Consider the following 17,597-nt stretch of genomic DNA (forward strand, 5'->3'; position numbering starts at 1 on the left):
TAGTATAAATAATTAATAGTTTATTAAAATGTATTAAAATTTATATAAAATGTCAGACTAAAAGGGAAACAGAACAAATTTACAGTATATATAAATTTTATTTAGGAATATATAATAAATTAGTTTTGAGTTATTTAAATTTTTTTTTTTGAGTTTAGAAATCTAATATTATTAGAAACTTACTTATATTTTTTATTTATAATAAATTGTGTGAAAAGTCAATAGATCATTATAAGTGCCCAAAGGTCATTGTAGTTTGTAGATACACCAGTATTGAAAACAATAATGATCATATATTGTATATATATAATTCACTTAAATAAAGAAGTAAACCGAAGAGTGAAAGTCGAATTAAAAATATAATTTGATCTAAATAAATCATAAGTGGATTGAACTCATCAAGTTGTTTCAAATGTAAATTAATCGAAATGATTAAAGTGTGTCGGTTTTGACTTGAAAAGCTCTAGATACGAACTTACTCCTCGATCTTAATAATAAATCAATTATAATCTGTGGAATACAACGCTTTGATTCATATATAAAAGATGCACTTTCTAAATTTATAAAAACAATACAAAGATAAATAAATATAAAGACTCAATTATATTATTACATATTCTATTGTAATCATAGATCATAAAAAATAATATTTCTCTCAAATATATTAATCTAGAATAATATGCGGACGTTGTTTTGGAATCGATATAAAATTGATCGATAAATTTGACGAAAATCAACTTGAGGAAAATATCAACAGTCTTAGGTGCAGAGCGATGGCTAGGGGTCAGATGAGATGTTTCCAAGCTTGTTTGCTCTGGCTTCTTTATGATGACCCATTAGAGAATTCTTGGTCCATCCATAGCAATTTGTTTAGACGACAGAGTCTCTCCTACTACCTACTTCGAATTGAGCTTGACTTTGGTACATAATCATTACAAGTCGTTCCAAGTTGCTAGAATCGCTTCTTGAAACTGCTACATTTGCCACTGAGCCTTAGGATTGCAACTCTACTTCTCCCCAGAAAGAAGAACCTCATTGAAGTCTCCCATCTCTTCCCGACATTTGGATGAACATAGAAGCCCGTCAACCTCCATCATAAATCCACAATGGCATCAATATGTCTCACTGATTATGACAACACCGACGCACTGACTTCATCTTCATTCCACAGAATTGTGCCAAGCCTCCTCCAGTTGCCACTACCCTCATCGAAAAACCAACGGTTGGAACTTGGAAGACCAGAGATGGCTTTTATTTGCGGAAGAAACGCGCAGTATCCTATTTTCAGAAGCAGGCAAGGCAAGCATTTAAACCTAAAGGAGCATTTGTCACTAAATAAATTAGTACGGATATCTTAGACTGATATAATAAACTCTAAGGACAAAATTTATGTTTGTCATTTCTTTCATCATTTTTTCCCTCCATGGTTCCCGCTTCTCCAAGCCTTTTCAGTTTTTCAAAAAAGAAAAAAATATTCGCTCCATTTTAAGGGCACTAAAAAGAAAAAAAAAGAAAAATGAAGACAATGCCACCATAGGAGATAATGGCCACAGGAGAAGACGATAGCTCTGGGAAAGCAATTTGTTCGATATGCTACGAATATCTCAAGCCAATCGTCGAAGATCTCCAATCCATATCCATTTGCGGACATGTCTTTCACGAGCTCTGGTAAACCATACCTCACTAATTCCAATTTTTCATTTATCTAGATGATGTAATATGGTGATTTTATCTGCGTATGTGTGTTTTAGTTTGGCAGCAGTGGTTTGAGTACTCTGCGAATAAGAAGCACAGCTGTCCGGTGTGCAAGCAGAAGTGTACGGCGAAGAACGTCAGCAGACTTTATTTTCAGTCGATCGGAAACCCAAGCGACGTTAATAATAGCTCGCAGGTTCTGAATGAGGAAGATGCAAGTCTTTTGCGACTTGAAACCAAGAGATTGGAGATTAAGGTGTATGGGCTCAATTCGACTCTGGAGAGGAAAGTCGTTGAGATTAAAGAATTAAATGACCAGGTACCCGATTGATTTTTCTATTCAGGGAAATTTTGTTGTCAGTTGATTTCAGTTCATGAGATCTGAGAATTTGTTGGGGAAAGAGTGTTAGGGTTTGCCATTGGGTCGGAGCTAATTACATTCAAATGATTTAGATATCCAAACATGATGCTGTTTATTTATTTGATATAAATTTGTATAGGAAAACACTATTAACTCTCTGGTGAATTCTTAATTATAAGATGATTTATGGTCCCAGTTGCAACTATGCAAAGAGCAGATTGCCAAGGAAACGGCAATGAAAAATGAAGCTTTGAATCAGAAAGCATCCATTCAACGTCTTCTGCAATCAAAATCTGAGGTTTCCTACTGTCTGTTCTTGTAACTGTATTAATCCCGATTGTCATACATTACTTTTTTATGCCTTAGTACTATTAGGTATATTACATTATAACAACAGAATAATCCAAGTCCTAGACTTAGCAGGATGCTATTTCTAAAAATATTTCGTTCGAATATAGGAGCTCAAAAAATTGCTTTTGGAGTGCTCGGGCCTGAAAGAAAGGAATTTGGACTTAGGAAAAGAGCTTGCAGCTTTGAAATTGTAAGTGTTGTTGTATTGGACGCTGTTTCTTTTACTTGGACTGATTCTCTCTTGAGCTCCATTGCCAACCCAAGTATATGGCCTGCTTATAGGATCACTGACGTCAACCTGGATGAGGATGATGCTTTGAAGTTTGCTTCTTTGGGGAATGAGGCCAACAACAAAGACACAATAGATGTTCTGCGGAAGTCATTGGTCATCCGTAACAAGTAAGTCATATGCGTGTTTTATAATCTGTGTTGGCTTGTCAAGATTATGTTTTTATTTAATCACACAATACAACCAAATTCACCACCATAGCATAAATGCGTAGTTGCTCAAGCTGTTCAAAAATTAGATTCACTTTGGGTAAAAGGCTAATGTTTACCTTTCTACGAATGATCATTGGTTGATGCCATTCTGTTAGAATTGCGTCTTTTATCACTCTTAAATAAACTGATTCGACATTGTGCACTACTGAACTTTATTTTCGGGTTTCTTCAATGTCAAAGTGGTTCTGTTTTGTACACTCTGAGGTCGTGCTGATTTTATATTCTTTGATGTTTCATAGGAGTTACAAAGAATTGATGGCCAAGTGCAATCTTCTTGGAAGAGGTGAGGCTCGTTATAGTAAACTGCTTGAGAAAGCCACACAGAAAATAAATAAACTGAAAGTAAGTCCATCATAAACCTAGACTAGTTCAACTCTGAATTTCACTGAATTTAACTTGATGACCATTTTTTCTGTGTGATCAGATTAGGGTCCAAGAACTAGAAACAGGTATTGAAGCAAAAGATAACAACACATTGAGGGAATTAAAAACTACAAAGAAAGCTGCTCAGGAGACTATTCACAAGCGCACTAGTGACACTACAGCATCTCCGCTCATTAAGAAATTATTTACAGAAAGTCAAATGAACCCCCTCTCCACACCTATGAACAATTATGACCGGGTTGGAAGCTTGAACAATCATCCATCGTGCCACAAAAATAATGAAGACATCAATTACATTATTGAGAAAGATGCATCTTTAACAAACAAAAGTTCATGTACCGGGGATGTTAATGAAGAGAAGAATGCTGCCTTCCTCGGTGATGGAATTGCTCTGACTCACACCAAAGAGTATGTCATTCAAAAAAGTACCCAACAAAAGCCGGAAGCTGTTTCTGACATCAATAAAGGTTTTAGGCAAGGTGCAGGCAAAATGGTTCCTCCTCCTGGTTCAAGAACTGGAATCAGTAGTGACCATGACAATTCTGCTGCTGACATGGACCAAGATGTGATATTGCTCTCTGATGATGGTGAAGATGTCCTTCCTGCGAAAAGCAATATTCATCAAAAGTTTACATCTCCACCTCCAACTACTTTACACAGTAAGTTATCCATGGGATCTACATTTACTTTTATTTTATAAACAACTCAAATTTGCTGGTAAGATGTTCCTTTGTCCTTTCATTTCATTTTTGTTTGGTTCAGTATATAATTTCCACTATGAGCAAAAAATGTGCTGCTTTGATGCTTTCTAACAACTGAAATACTATAGGCGAGGTATGTTTCTCTGGGGGATTGCTTGGTCCTGACAGAACAAATCGGTATCTAGGGAAATGGTGCAAGCGTGCTTCGAATCCAAGCAGTGGGGATTTAATAGCTGTCGGTGCTGATGGTAGAGGTGGTAGAATTAAAGTGCTGAGAACTGTCAACCAACATGTGAGCTTGTCTTCTCCCTTGTCATTAACAAAAGTTCTACTTATACATATACATTCTGTTAATTTAAGCGTTAAAAATCCAGAAAACTCTAATTACTTGCTCCATAGTCCAGAATAACACTATTACATTTTTTGGCTTCAATTGGCTTTGTTGCCTTTTGATTCTTATTTATTTGATGACAATTAAAGGCATTTGACGAAACAAGGGAAAATTACTTTTTGATTATCGAATTTTGTCATGTATGTCGGTCAAAAATTTAGAAATCACATGCAATTCTACTCTGTCCTTGTATGTACAGGACGGTAAGGAGACTTCATCAAGTTCCAAGAGGTGCAAGTATGGATCCAAAACAAGTGCTTTACAGTCGAAAGGGAATTTACAAATTGAACATTTCTTTGGAAGGGCGAAACCTTAAAGGCGAGCACATAATTTATCAAGCCATGGTCGCAAATGCAAGTTTGGATTACCTCTTTTAGTCAGTAGCCTGTAATTTAATGCATGCATATTTATCTATATTCTATAAACGTGTCAAGCAATACTATTGGATTTTACTCTGCTCTATTTTCTGGGATTAGCAAGAAGTAAACTAATTTATTTTTATGGGATTAGCTAGGAGTTTACATTTGCAAAGTTTTACATGGAAAACAATGTCATATGAATGTCATTTGAACTAGAAAACATAATTTTCTGTGCATTTTGTATTCCTACAGTGCCCAAGACAGAATGACAGTATCAAACTATGGTTGTGATCTTATACTTAATGGTATGATCCTTTAGGCCTCGTTTGGTTCGCATGATTAGTATGGATTAAGAATTGGATTGGGTTTCATCAATCCAATTCATTTTAATCCGATGTTTGGTTCGCATGATTAGTTAATTGGATTCGAGCTCGAATCCGATTGATAGCACTTCTTGGCGAAATCAATGGCTGACTTTGCAAATTAATGTGGAAGTCTCGACTTTACCCCACTAATTTACTTAAAAGACAACAAATACCCTTAACATTCCCCAACATATATAAACCACAATTTCATCACTTCATTCTCATCTTCTCTGATGCTTCGTCGGCTCTTATTGACGACACCGATTCTGGATAGATTTCGGCCAAATCAAGATCGATTCCTACTCTATTGAACGTATAAAAGACGATTATAAGGTTAGTTTTCCTAATTCTCCCTTGTTTTCATTTAATTTGGAAAAATCGAATTAGGGTTCATGAATGAAATTTGGAGGTTTCGGTCAATTCTCACATATGTTATTCTACTATCCATTCTAAACGTTTTTAGTTAAAAATTAGCTCAAAACACGAATTAACAAAGTCATAATTTAACCTCAAAGTTTCGAATATTTCTGATTTGCACCGAAATCGATTGATTTGTGTTCTTCTAGGTTTGAGACAGGTTCGGAACGTTAAATTGGGGTCTGAAATGGACGGAAAGCTCCAACTCGTCTGTGACTCAATTTTGACTCGGTCATAACACAATGGGCTCTGGTGATTTGCTGGCTACGTGACGACGACGACGGGGATCAGGCTCATGAAGCTTCCAAGAGTGAGTGTTTGTATGTTGCGTCCGAACCGCTTTTGGTTAATGAATGGCTTGCTGTAATTCTATTTAAATGTTGGAATTAATTAGATAAGACTGCTGTACGTTTAAGAAAACTTGGCGGTAGATTTTGGAAACAATGCACAAAATTGGATTGTTGTGTATTATCAAAGACTGAATTGATCTGATCTTGTTGCTGCTGGTGTAAATGATTGTATATAAGCTGTAAAGATTTATTATTTGAGCATGTGTGATGTTTTCAAGGTGGAAAGTTGTATTATTGAAAAGGGAGTGTATAATTGATAAAATGAAAGGAGTGCTAGAATTGCTCTCTTCCGTGAAAAAATATTTAGAGTAGTAGGCTGCCAACTTTCATCGACCAAAAACTTTATGATATCCTTATGACAATGAAGTTTCTGTTAAGGAACAAGGAAAACTACCCACACAAAGACCTATGAAGATCATAGTGCAGCATTATCTAGTAAATTCATTACTATCAATATCTTTTTTTAGCCTATGATCAATTTGTATGCAAATTATAGGCTAATACTTTTTTGGTTGAAGCTTAATATTATTTGTTATCCTTAGAAAAGATATATTTAATTATTTTGTTTTAAATTTATGTATGTATAAACATCAAAGTCACTCAAATTACTTATATATATAGACTACTTATGTTCATAATCTCCATAAAAAAAAAGTAAACAGTTTCAAAAAGATTTAGAAAAATTTTCATTTATTATAAACAGGGTAAATACGTAAAAGACAGCTTCAATCCATATCTTGAGTCAGTATATCCAAACACTACATATGATTTGTATTAGATAATCAGTTGTTGTATCTTGTTCTAATCAAACAAGTAATTACATTAACTTTTTTGATTTTAAAACTATATACTACTGTATCTAATAATGACCGATGAATCTAATTAATCCATCCTGAGAACCAAATGAGGTCTTATTTCTCATGTAGAAAAGAACAATAAAAAAGTTTGATAGTCAGAAATGGCTATTTATCAGATAATTTTAAAAGATGAATGGTTGATTTTTCATGGTTTCGCCCGACAGTATCGACTAGTAATTTCTCTTAAACTAGAGTTTTAGCAAACTTGATATATGATACGGGTTTTCTTTCCCCGAATATTTCTAAATGTTCCAGTGCAGTCGATAGTCGATATAGATAACGAAATTAGAGCAAGAATAATTTTGTAATATTAAAAAAGTATACTATATAAAAAAAGAAAGACATACAGTAGTAGTTGAACTTTCAACCGAATATTGCTCTCATTGTGAATCAAGGCGTGGTTTAATGATTAGATTTTTCTTCTATTAAAATGTTATGGGTTCGATTTTTAAGAAGATAGATCTTGGATGAATAGTTTATATTAGGAATTTATAAGAAGATATTTCTTTCATTAGTTATGAACAAACAAGCTCAAAATTTGCGAATAGTTCGACTCATTTATAAACGAACCGAATTTAAATAAGATTTTATGAATTATTTATAAACGTGTCAAACTTAAATTCGACACGTTTATAGAGCGAACATTTAACAAGACAAATTTGAGCCGAACCAAATAGTTCACCAGTTAATTAATACTAATATATTGATGTTTTTTATGTTAAATTATTTTATTATAATACTAATAAATTAATATTTAAAGTTAACTCATTTAATTAGAAGCTAATAATCATAAAAATAATATTAATAAATAAATATTTGTTATTAAAAAGTTATCCTTGTGGTCCACTTCATATGTGTCGTATAATGAAATTTTTTTTTTCATTTCAAATATTATTTTATGAACTCTATGCATATTTGAGCCATTTTTTCCATACCTATCACTATATTAATTTTAATAATTACTTTTAATTGAATAACATTTAGAACTTTTGAATAATAAATAATTAACATATATGTAATTTTTTCTATCATTAATTATAAATAATTGATAGACATGTAAATCTTTTCTATCATTAATTATTTTTTTAAAATTCGCAACTTTCAGTACGAGACACTTGAAGTGGACCGAAAGAAATAATATTTATGTGTTATTTTAGTCACTTAACTTTTTTTATCTTTTATATATTTTGAAAATTAACGCTTGTGAAGGATCATGAATAATAGCAAACATATCCAAATATAGTTTTACGGGACTTGTTAATTATAAATGAGTATAGATCAGCTCAACTCAATTATAAACGAACTCTCGTTAAATAAGCCGAATTGAGCTGAAGTATTCGCTTGCCCATAATTAGCTCTCATATACTCGTTCCGTTTATAATTAAGTGCCACATTTTTTATTAATTTATATTATTTTCGGCTAAAACCCTAGCTAACCACGTTTCTGGACCAATTGGCTGCGTAAAACATTCCAGTGGTCATTGTCAGCGCCTCAACGAACCATTAACTCACGGACCACGCTACATATCAGTTCATGATCATAAATATTATTCTATGTTTGAAACTCTTTAGTGACTATTTAGAATAAAATTTTTATTATAAAGTATTTTAAGATAAAAAGAATAATAACTACTCTCCGTTTTTAAATAGATGCAAATTTTTTAATATAAATTATATGTAAAAATTTGTATTTATTTTAGGTCAAAGGTTGTATTTTGAAATATTATAAATAGATAATATTATGTCATGTTTAAGTGACCTTAAATATACTTTATAAGTATCAGATTGTTAATGGCGATGGCTCAAATTAGCTTAGAAGTAAATTAACAAGTGATTTCTTTCTGTACATGAGCAAAATATATACTACAAAGCAAGCACCTTTCTCTTGACAAATTTGTGAAGGAAAATTAATTATAATTTGAAAAACAACAATGTTAAGGGAGTACTAATACTATCACCATCGTTTTAAAATGATTAGATAGTTAGTACTACCTTTCTTACATTTTAAATTCGTTTCTTGAATATAATAGATTATGGCTCCAGCCATTTCAATTTCGCTGTCACTTTAATTTTTTTTATCAAGAAAAGAAATGCACCGCCGTATTCCATTTCCTCTTCCTAAAAAGTAAATACTATCTCCGTCTCAAAATAGATGAAAATAGATATAAATTTTTCAATGTAAATATAAATAATAAAAATAGATATAAATTTTTTAATATAAATTTATATTTGTATTTATATTAAAAAATTTACATTTATTTTATTTTAGAACTAAAATAGTACATTTGAACGGGGCAGCCCTTACTCAGAGTACAGGTATCACTTCGAAAAATGATGTAGCCGTGCCAAAACTGACTTTTATAAAGGAAAGAAGTAGAATCTAGCCGGACAGGCGGGTCCAAGTGAGCAAGTAAAATTAGTTTCCACTCCTCACCCTTACCGGAGCTTACCTCAGCTTAGTTGGTCAACCACCACCTAACACATTGACTGTCATCTCATTGACGTTTCATTACTTCATATTCCATTTCAACAAACTTTAAAATAAAAACTATATTTTATGTACTTCTTTTAGAAGAATATTTTGTAAATGAAAATATCTGCCCCATTTTAAATTGAAGAAATATATTCATCTTAAACGATTACTTAAATAATTATATCCTATATCGTTAAAAAGTGATTGATGACACCAATTTTCGTTAAACCATTTTACGTGACAAGTTATAATTTTAAGTGATATATACGATCAATCTTAACATTACACGTGAACTACGGCATGAAATTAATACCCACATGTCATTTACAATACCACCTCATCATACATGAAAAAGCCAGTTCAGTCCGGTTTAGATCGAACCAGGGCCGATTCGTTTCAGGTCATTGTCGAATCAAATCGATTTGGTATGGTTCAAGATATAATTTTTTAAATTTTTTTTATAATTTCTTTATTTTATATATTATAAATATTTATTAAATTTACCTTTTCAGTTTTTATTATTATAAATGAATTAAAAAAATTTCTTATAATTAACTTTTTATAAACTTCAATTACAAGATTATAAATACTAAAAAATTAATTATTAATAAATATATATGCACACATATGCTAAACTATGCCTTATTAGAGGATGCAATATGACAGGATTTGTGTTTGAATATTAGAGTAAAATATTAGCCTAGAAGTATAAGCTTCTCAATTTTGCTGGAAGAACCACTCTTGCAAAGTCATTTTGGAATGATCTTCCTACGTATTATATACAGTCCTTTTGGATCCTGGAATACATGTGTTCTGATCTCGGTCGCATTTCGAGAAATTCTTTGGAGCTGAATTGGTAATAAGCGTGTTGTTGCATTAGGATTCGTATCGTCACCACGTTTGGTAGGAGGCCTTGGGATCCGTAAGACGAGGACAATGAATATTGCAATGCTAAGAAAACTTATTTGGAGCATCCTGCATGATGTGGAGAAACCTTGAGTTCAAATTCTTCGAGCTAAATATATAAATATGGGCGATCATTTTCATCGTAATCATCACATTAGTGGTTTCTAACTTGGTCGAGCATTTTCCGAAGGAGAAGGCCCATGCTGAGGTGGTGCATCAACTAGAGGTACTTGAATAGATGGTGGATTCACATTCCTATTTTCGGCTAAAGGCGGGCGGTCTTGGCCTCGACCTCCACCTCTACCTTTACGTGGCAGAATTCTAGAATTAAAAAGTTTTCTAAGTTAGTATTCTAACTTAATAAACTTGAATAAAACATTGGTTCTGATACCAAAAATTATGGGCACCCCCACCGAGACTCTCGTAAGGGGACTCGTAATAGGTGTTGCATGTTTCAATTCAAAATCATTTAGTTTTTAATAGAATATATGCATCTAAAACAATAACGAAAGTCTTAATGGATTAATAGAGCCAATCATTTTATAAGTCATTACAAAATAGAGGAATGAAATCATAAGCGTCGTATCCAATCTTTTTTCACGATCTCTCGAGAATCCTGTGAATGCTCAAATCACCGATCCTCGTGTACAACCAATCAGTCTTATAGCTTAGTGAGTAAAATTTCATTAACAATAGGTTTTCACATATATATAATATGTTTGAGAAAACCGTCTACACGTATACATATCAAACCCATCCCATCCCATCAAATCAAACCATAGACCATTTCCATAAACCATTTGGAACCATTCAATGAAAATAAAAGAACTAAAGCTTTGGTGGCCAAACCTAAGCCGAAGTTCAAGCACTCCGCTGTAAAAGCTAAGAAGCCGAGAGTGTGCGTATCAACCCTTATACAAGGGCTTTTTCAAGCTGAGCTCTCTATATTGATACAAATCAATAATATATCTAGCTTCACGGTCTTATGTTGGTCCATAGGGTTCCATGAGTTTCATATCAATATATTTATACATATATCATTTTCCAAAACCATTCAATCAAAGCCTTTTTCAAGGTTCCCATTTTTTCATATTTTGACAAAGTCATATCATGCAAAGAAAATACATTTGCAAAGCATAAGTTAAATTCTCATTTTCATGACATGGTCGTAAGCAATCAATCCATTTAGCAATCACTGTTGTAAATAAAACTTTACTCACCGTATATCGACTAATTTAAGCAATCAACGCATGCTCCAATCCAAGTCGTGCGCTATCCTAGTCGAGGCCAATATGATAATTAAATAGTCCTGCACATATTAACATTACCGTACACATAATAAAACCTACTGCACTTGGAATCAATCCGGTGATTATCTTATATCGACAAATTTCTCTTTGAAGGTTATTTTCGTCCAAAACATTTGCTAAAATTTATTCGGGTTATTTTTCATAGTCTAGTTATTTCCATGTACTTAAATACATCATGTAATCCATTATATATAATATCTATATCTCAAAATTCGATACAATTGATAATCTATAACTTAGAACTATCGATTATACTTGATAATTATCGATTCCAATTTTCCTGAGTCTTTTGACTTGTGACTATTTTTATATCATACTAAATAGTTTAAGAAACGTTTTTCAACTGGTTTCAAGTCCTTATCTATTTTATACAACTCATAAAAGATCATAGAACGTAAATTTTTCATAATTTTTCTACTAACCATAAAATTCTGGAAAAATTGTATTAGATTCTTCATAATTTTATTTAAACACAGTTAAAATTTAAGATCAAAATTATTAGTGTTCGATTTATTAGAATTTTTCAAAAATTCCGAAATTCTAAGAAGAAATTGTATTTTATATCAGCGAGGGTTTTGGTTGACCGACCCTTTGACTGGCGATTTCTCCCTCCACAGACGACGGAAAACCTTCAGGTTGGTCTGTACGGATTCTTTAGTGGCTAAGCTTTCTAAAACTGGTGACCTTGTCGAAGGAGATGAACGAAACTCGACGGTGCAAGGCAAAAAGTCACTTCATCAAAGGCGTATGGTTTTCCGATCGATTCTCTCTGCTTCGGCGACGACAAAGGCTCAAGTTGGTGGCTATGGGTTCATACAGATGTTAGCTTTACAACGGTGGTGATGGCTGGTCGTGAGGTGGTTGGATGGAGGTTGTGGAAGACGATTTGTGGATGGAGGTCAGTTGGAAGAGAGAAAAGAGATGGAATGAAGATGAAACTTCCGTTTCTTTCATTCTTCTTTTTCATCCCAATGACCATGATCCTGTCATTTAAATTTACTGTGTAGTGGACCTTATCATTTATCTTGCAAGTAATCCCTCACACAATATAAAAATATTCATTGCTTGTAACTTATAACGAACTAGAAACTTGAAGAGCATCATCATAATATGACTTTAAGAATGGTACTAACGAACATACATAGTTCCAATTAGCTATCACAGGAATATCCTTAACTTCTTTGAAGTCTTCCTTATATCTATTATCTAACTTTCCGAACCTATCAAAAGCTTTATCAAACTTCAACGCAGCTTGCAACATAAGAAATGTCGAATTCCACCTAGTATCAATATCTAAAGAAAGTAGATTTTTAATCTCTAACTTTAGGTAATTAACACAAGTTTGAACTTTTCATGACGGTGAAGGAGACAACTTCACATACTTCTCCACAGATTTGACCTTAATTATTAACTCATCTGATTCCTTCAAACCATCATTGATTATTAAGTTCATAATATGAGCACAACATCTCATGTGGAGAACTTTCCACCCAACCAGACCCACCACATCCATTCAAGTTTTTTTTTTGCAAGTATTGAATGGCGAGATCATTTGAACTTGTTATCCATAGTAATAGCAAGAACCTTGTCAATTCCCCAATCTCCTAGATGGTTTTCAACATGCTTCCCAATTACATCACTACTATGACCAAGAATGATGGAAAAATTTACAATTTCGTTTTTGTAGTTTCCAATCATGATCAATGAAGTGAGTAGTAAGACACAAGTAGTTCAAGTTTTGACTTGATTTCCAAACATCTGTAATAAGACAAACTCTGACCTTTGAGCTTGCAAAATACTGTTTCATCTTTTCCTTTTCATACTTGAAAAGTTTCAATGTAATCCATGAACAGTCTTAAAAACCTTCACATTCTACTTGTCTAAAGGACATCTCATCTATAATTATCATCGGTGCTAAAAGACGCCTACACACTTCTTGGTCAAATGGAACTAAGTCACCATCGTTTTTTCATTATCAACATCAGACAATTTCCATTTCTTACAAACATCACTGTATGGATAATATGTGCATTTTCTTACGTGGGCAAACATAAGATTTGTTCTATGAGTTTTCGAAGCATCCAACTGTATAAAATAATAATGGCAGATTGCTTTATGGTCTAACTTACTATCTAGGTTCTCAACATCAAAATGGTTTCATACCTTAGATGTTTATCCTTACTGTCATTTTTGGGAAAGGTGGTGGTCGTGATCATGGAGGTGAATGTGAGATGTGGAAGGAATAATGACATATTGCTTTCTTGTCTAATTTACTATATAAAGCTCCACTTTCCATATCACTTTCTACTACATAAGGATACATTGCATTAATATTATATAAACTAAAAAGAAAAATAAGATTTCAAGTCGCCAGCTGTAAATTATACAGCAAGATATTGAGCCTGATGCTGATTCAATTACTTAATTGAAACAAGACATTAAATAATAAACAAATTGCGCACACCAATAAAAAACAATAAACATACATTAAACAAGATATTAAAAAGACCTTGGCTAATATATCATTCTAATTAAAATTGAAAATGATTGGTGGGACTACATACTATCAGGCTACATATGTGACAAAAACTTGTAAGGATACTTCGGGAAGCCTATATATGAAAACTAGTAGTCGGTGTTTCGCGCGAGCGAGTGGGTCCTATCGTAATATTTTGGGAGGAAGTATGTGTTATTTTAACATCAGTTGGATAAAAATAAAAATCCCAGTAAAAGAAAAGAAAATATGGATCAATATAAATGGAGAGATTTATATTTTGTTGAAGTGATTATTTGTATTTTGTTGAAATCATTATTCTTTTCGAGACGTAAAAAACCTACTACTTTTGAATCTTTAAAATATTAATTATTACCTCTATCTCAAAATATATATAAATTGGGAGTATTTTTTATAGCAAGAAGATTAAAAAAATTTCTTAAAAAAGAAATCTAAACATATATATAGGAAATGAATACCTAGAACCTATAGTGGGCCGTGTAATCAACAATTCGTTTCTTTCCAAATTCTTATTGGATCAGAAATTCTGCCTAAAATTTAGGCTATGAAATTACTCCATTTTCTTATTATGTTTAGACGGTGGGTCTATTCTATTTATTGTCACATGTTTACCCCTAAAATAGCTAATTGCCTAATTCATTTCATCTCTGTTCTTTAGATTGTTTAAACTCTCTCAATAATTTGTTACTCTTTGTGTAATTTAGAAGGCCTTTCCTTCAAAACAAAAATAAATTCGCTTGATTTTTGGTTTTACAAAATTGAACTCAATCTTGAAATTGGACAAAATACAGGTCGGTTCGGCTTGCTTGATTTGCTTTGATTTTTGTCCAACCACCATGAAAATTGAAACACAATATTCACTCTCTTTCTACCTCCATTGAAGTTTACCTTCAATTATTTAAAAAATCTTCAAATTCTGCTCCTCAAGTCTATACAAAGAAGGGGTTCAGAATTTTACACTACGACCAAATTTTTTTCCAAATTATACCTGTTTTAGCTTTGTCCTTATTTCGTCACCTGAAATTTCAAGCGGCATTTATAAAATTCTATGTTTTGATATTTTGGTCAAAAAAATTCTTGATCTAGTCACTATTCACCTTCTGGTGATTCTATTTTCTAAAAAAATTCATTGTTATTTTTTTTAAAATCCCTTTAAGAAGATGGTAGTACAAAGAGATTATTAAGAGAGATTTTCATAGATGGACTTCCGAAAATACAGAGGTTCAATACTGGAGAATGAAGATTCATTTAAGTACTGTAGCAATTTTTCGAGGAGAATGAACGCAAAAACGCGTGTCAAGCAGCACAATAAATAAGTCTGACACATGTGTGTGCTAAAGGATAAAAAGCCCATCAATTATTTTTCTTCCGCAGGGTATTATAGCCAGTTCACTGATGTGCTTTTGTGTGGAACCATCAACTTGTCATGTTGTGGCAGAATTGTTTGGATGTTCTTTCTTTTATAAGCTAAAGTGATAATGGTAATAATTTACCATCAATAGTTTCAATAAAGAAATAAAGATATAGTAAAACAAATTCTATGTATCTTCTAATAAAATTTCATAATGAACCAATGAATTCTCAGAAATAATTCCGAATACGATCAGATAAACCTATATATGATTAAATGAATACTACATAAAAAACTTTGAATACTGAAAAAAATCAAAACTTCGAACTACAATCAGATACCATATACTCCCTTCGTCTCTCGATACATGCTTTTTTAAACTTTTTATTTTGTCTAAAAAATGATGATTTTTACGCATAATTTAGATCAAAATGTGTTGTATTTTCCCTTTCATCTTATTCATTGTGTCAATACCTTAAAAATCATCTATTGAGAGACTGATGGACTATAATAAAAGAGTAAACACTAAAGGCTCCCCTCCTGCCTCTGATCACAATTGTCTAACATTTAGCTTCAAGTTAATAGAGAATCTTGACCTATAGCAACTTAGAAGAAAGGGAAGTCACTTATTCATTATCAATATCAAGAAAGGATAATTGACCATCATACCTTTTTAAACATAGAGATTTCTATTTTGAAAATAACAAATAAAAAAAGTTTATTACATAAAGTACACTACTAGAAAAAGGCTCAATTGTTACCAAATTTTAAGTATCGTAACCTCCTTAATATTGACTAGTAGTAAGGGGAGAGGCCCATTATAATTTACATCACACGCTGATCAACTCACTTTTAATACACCGTTTCTTAATACTAAATATTAAATTAGTAAAGGGCTAGACCAGTAATTATTAATACAGATATCGTCTTTACAAAAAGTATTCAGTCCTGCAAAAGTTGAGGACGCATAATAAAATAATTTTTTGAAAGAGAGAATAAAATTTAAGTGCCGGATTAAAAAAGAAATACGTGTTATAGCTTTTCAAAGAGATCGGTAGAGGCGACTTTCAAATTTGATTTTCAACTGTTGTCGTCCAATAGAGAACTCCCCCAAAGGGAGATCGTGAGACAGGTGTATAAAAGCTTGCGATAAAATATTGCAGTATATTTTTAATTATTATCAATCTCTTTTGAGGTATTTAAATTTCAGTTTCTAGAATTATTGTAACTTAAGTTTTATTGTTTATTGTAAATTAATTCACTTTTTGTGTTAGTGATGTATGTAGAGGAAATATCGGTGGCTCATTGGTTCTGATTGATTATTTGTTGCTAGAGAAACAAGTTCTTATTTATTCTCCCGTCTTTCACTCGATTTGCCCAACACCTGTTTGTAGCATGTCCTCACAAAAGATGTCAACCAAAATATCAAAAGGTTGGTTACCTTCTTTCAATTATAAGTCTGATTATGCACATGCTCTGATTATTTTGTTAATCATTTTTGCGTGTTTACGTTGTCTCTTGAAAAAATGACCTCTTTCTTCATGAAAGATTACATTTTCTTAATTTCAAACCATTACAGATCTATTCAAAATTTTCCTACTTGTTGTATCTTTGACGAGATACGTCCTATTTAATTCTATGAACTGACATTTAAGGATGGTTTATGTTGAATATAAGATTGAATATCAGTTCAGCTATATGAGCTTATTACTAAACGAATCCATGGAAAAGCAAGATACGGTAAGTTATGGTAAGCATCACTTAGATTGTAGCTCAAGATTATGTTCATTATTCTTAGACCTCTCTCTCTATATATAAATATATAATAGACAATTTGGTGTGAAGGATACTTTCAATATTAGAAATGTTGTGAACCTTTTCAAGTTAAAGATGCTAGAAATTTTTGTTATTGTTCAATTCAATGTCGTATTAGAACATGTTGTACAAAATGTTCCAAACAGAATGAAAGAAAGGAACTTTTGTAATTTGACGTTGGTGATGTTTAGTTGATCCATTATTAAACCTTAATTTGATGTTATTGCTTTTGAGATGAACATCGTGTGGAATCAGGTAGAACTCAGAAGGGACATATACTTCATTTGTTGTGCATTACTTAAATGTAGTAGTTCGTTTGCTGCTTTTTAGAATGGTTGGTAAGATGAATGCCATTCATGTCAGTGCAAGTTGCATTTTATTAGGTGATGACTAGTTAACTTCGCATCTTTGCTACATATATATTAAACTGATTAATATTTTTAATTTATGAATGCAAGTGGTCAAATTAAGTGAAAAAGACGCATCGAAGAGTGG

General features: G+C 32.3%; 1 protein-coding gene across 1 annotated transcript; it reads left to right on the forward strand.

The window, feature by feature from the left end:
• Positions 1-1,543: 1,543 nt before the first annotated feature.
• On the forward strand, positions 1,544-4,700 carry LOC139882204 (uncharacterized). The gene is made up of 10 exons (XM_071866569.1): positions 1,544-1,668; positions 1,753-2,014; positions 2,253-2,354; positions 2,515-2,597; positions 2,690-2,806; positions 3,148-3,250; positions 3,333-3,951; positions 4,122-4,285; positions 4,474-4,524; positions 4,584-4,700. Exons 1-10 carry the CDS (start codon positions 1,544-1,546, stop codon positions 4,698-4,700), a joined length of 1,743 nt encoding a protein of 580 aa, XP_071722670.1.
• The last annotated feature ends 12,897 nt before the right edge of the window (positions 4,701-17,597 follow it).

The sequence above is a fragment of the Rutidosis leptorrhynchoides genome, unplaced genomic scaffold (assembly GCF_046630445.1).
Source record: "Rutidosis leptorrhynchoides isolate AG116_Rl617_1_P2 unplaced genomic scaffold, CSIRO_AGI_Rlap_v1 contig243, whole genome shotgun sequence".
NCBI lineage: Eukaryota > Viridiplantae > Streptophyta > Magnoliopsida > Asterales > Asteraceae > Rutidosis > Rutidosis leptorrhynchoides.

Excerpts from the sequence above, each read along its gene's own strand:
- LOC139882204 (XM_071866569.1), top strand. The coding sequence starts at position 1,544 with ATGGCCACAGGAGAAGACGATAGCTCTGGGAAAGCAATTTGTTCGATA. Across the intron at positions 2,355-2,514 it reads TTCTGCAATCAAAATCTGAG|GAGCTCAAAAAATTGCTTTT; the intron begins GTTTCCTACTGT and ends GTTCGAATATAG. Across the intron at positions 2,807-3,147 it reads TCATTGGTCATCCGTAACAA|GAGTTACAAAGAATTGATGG; the intron begins GTAAGTCATATG and ends GATGTTTCATAG.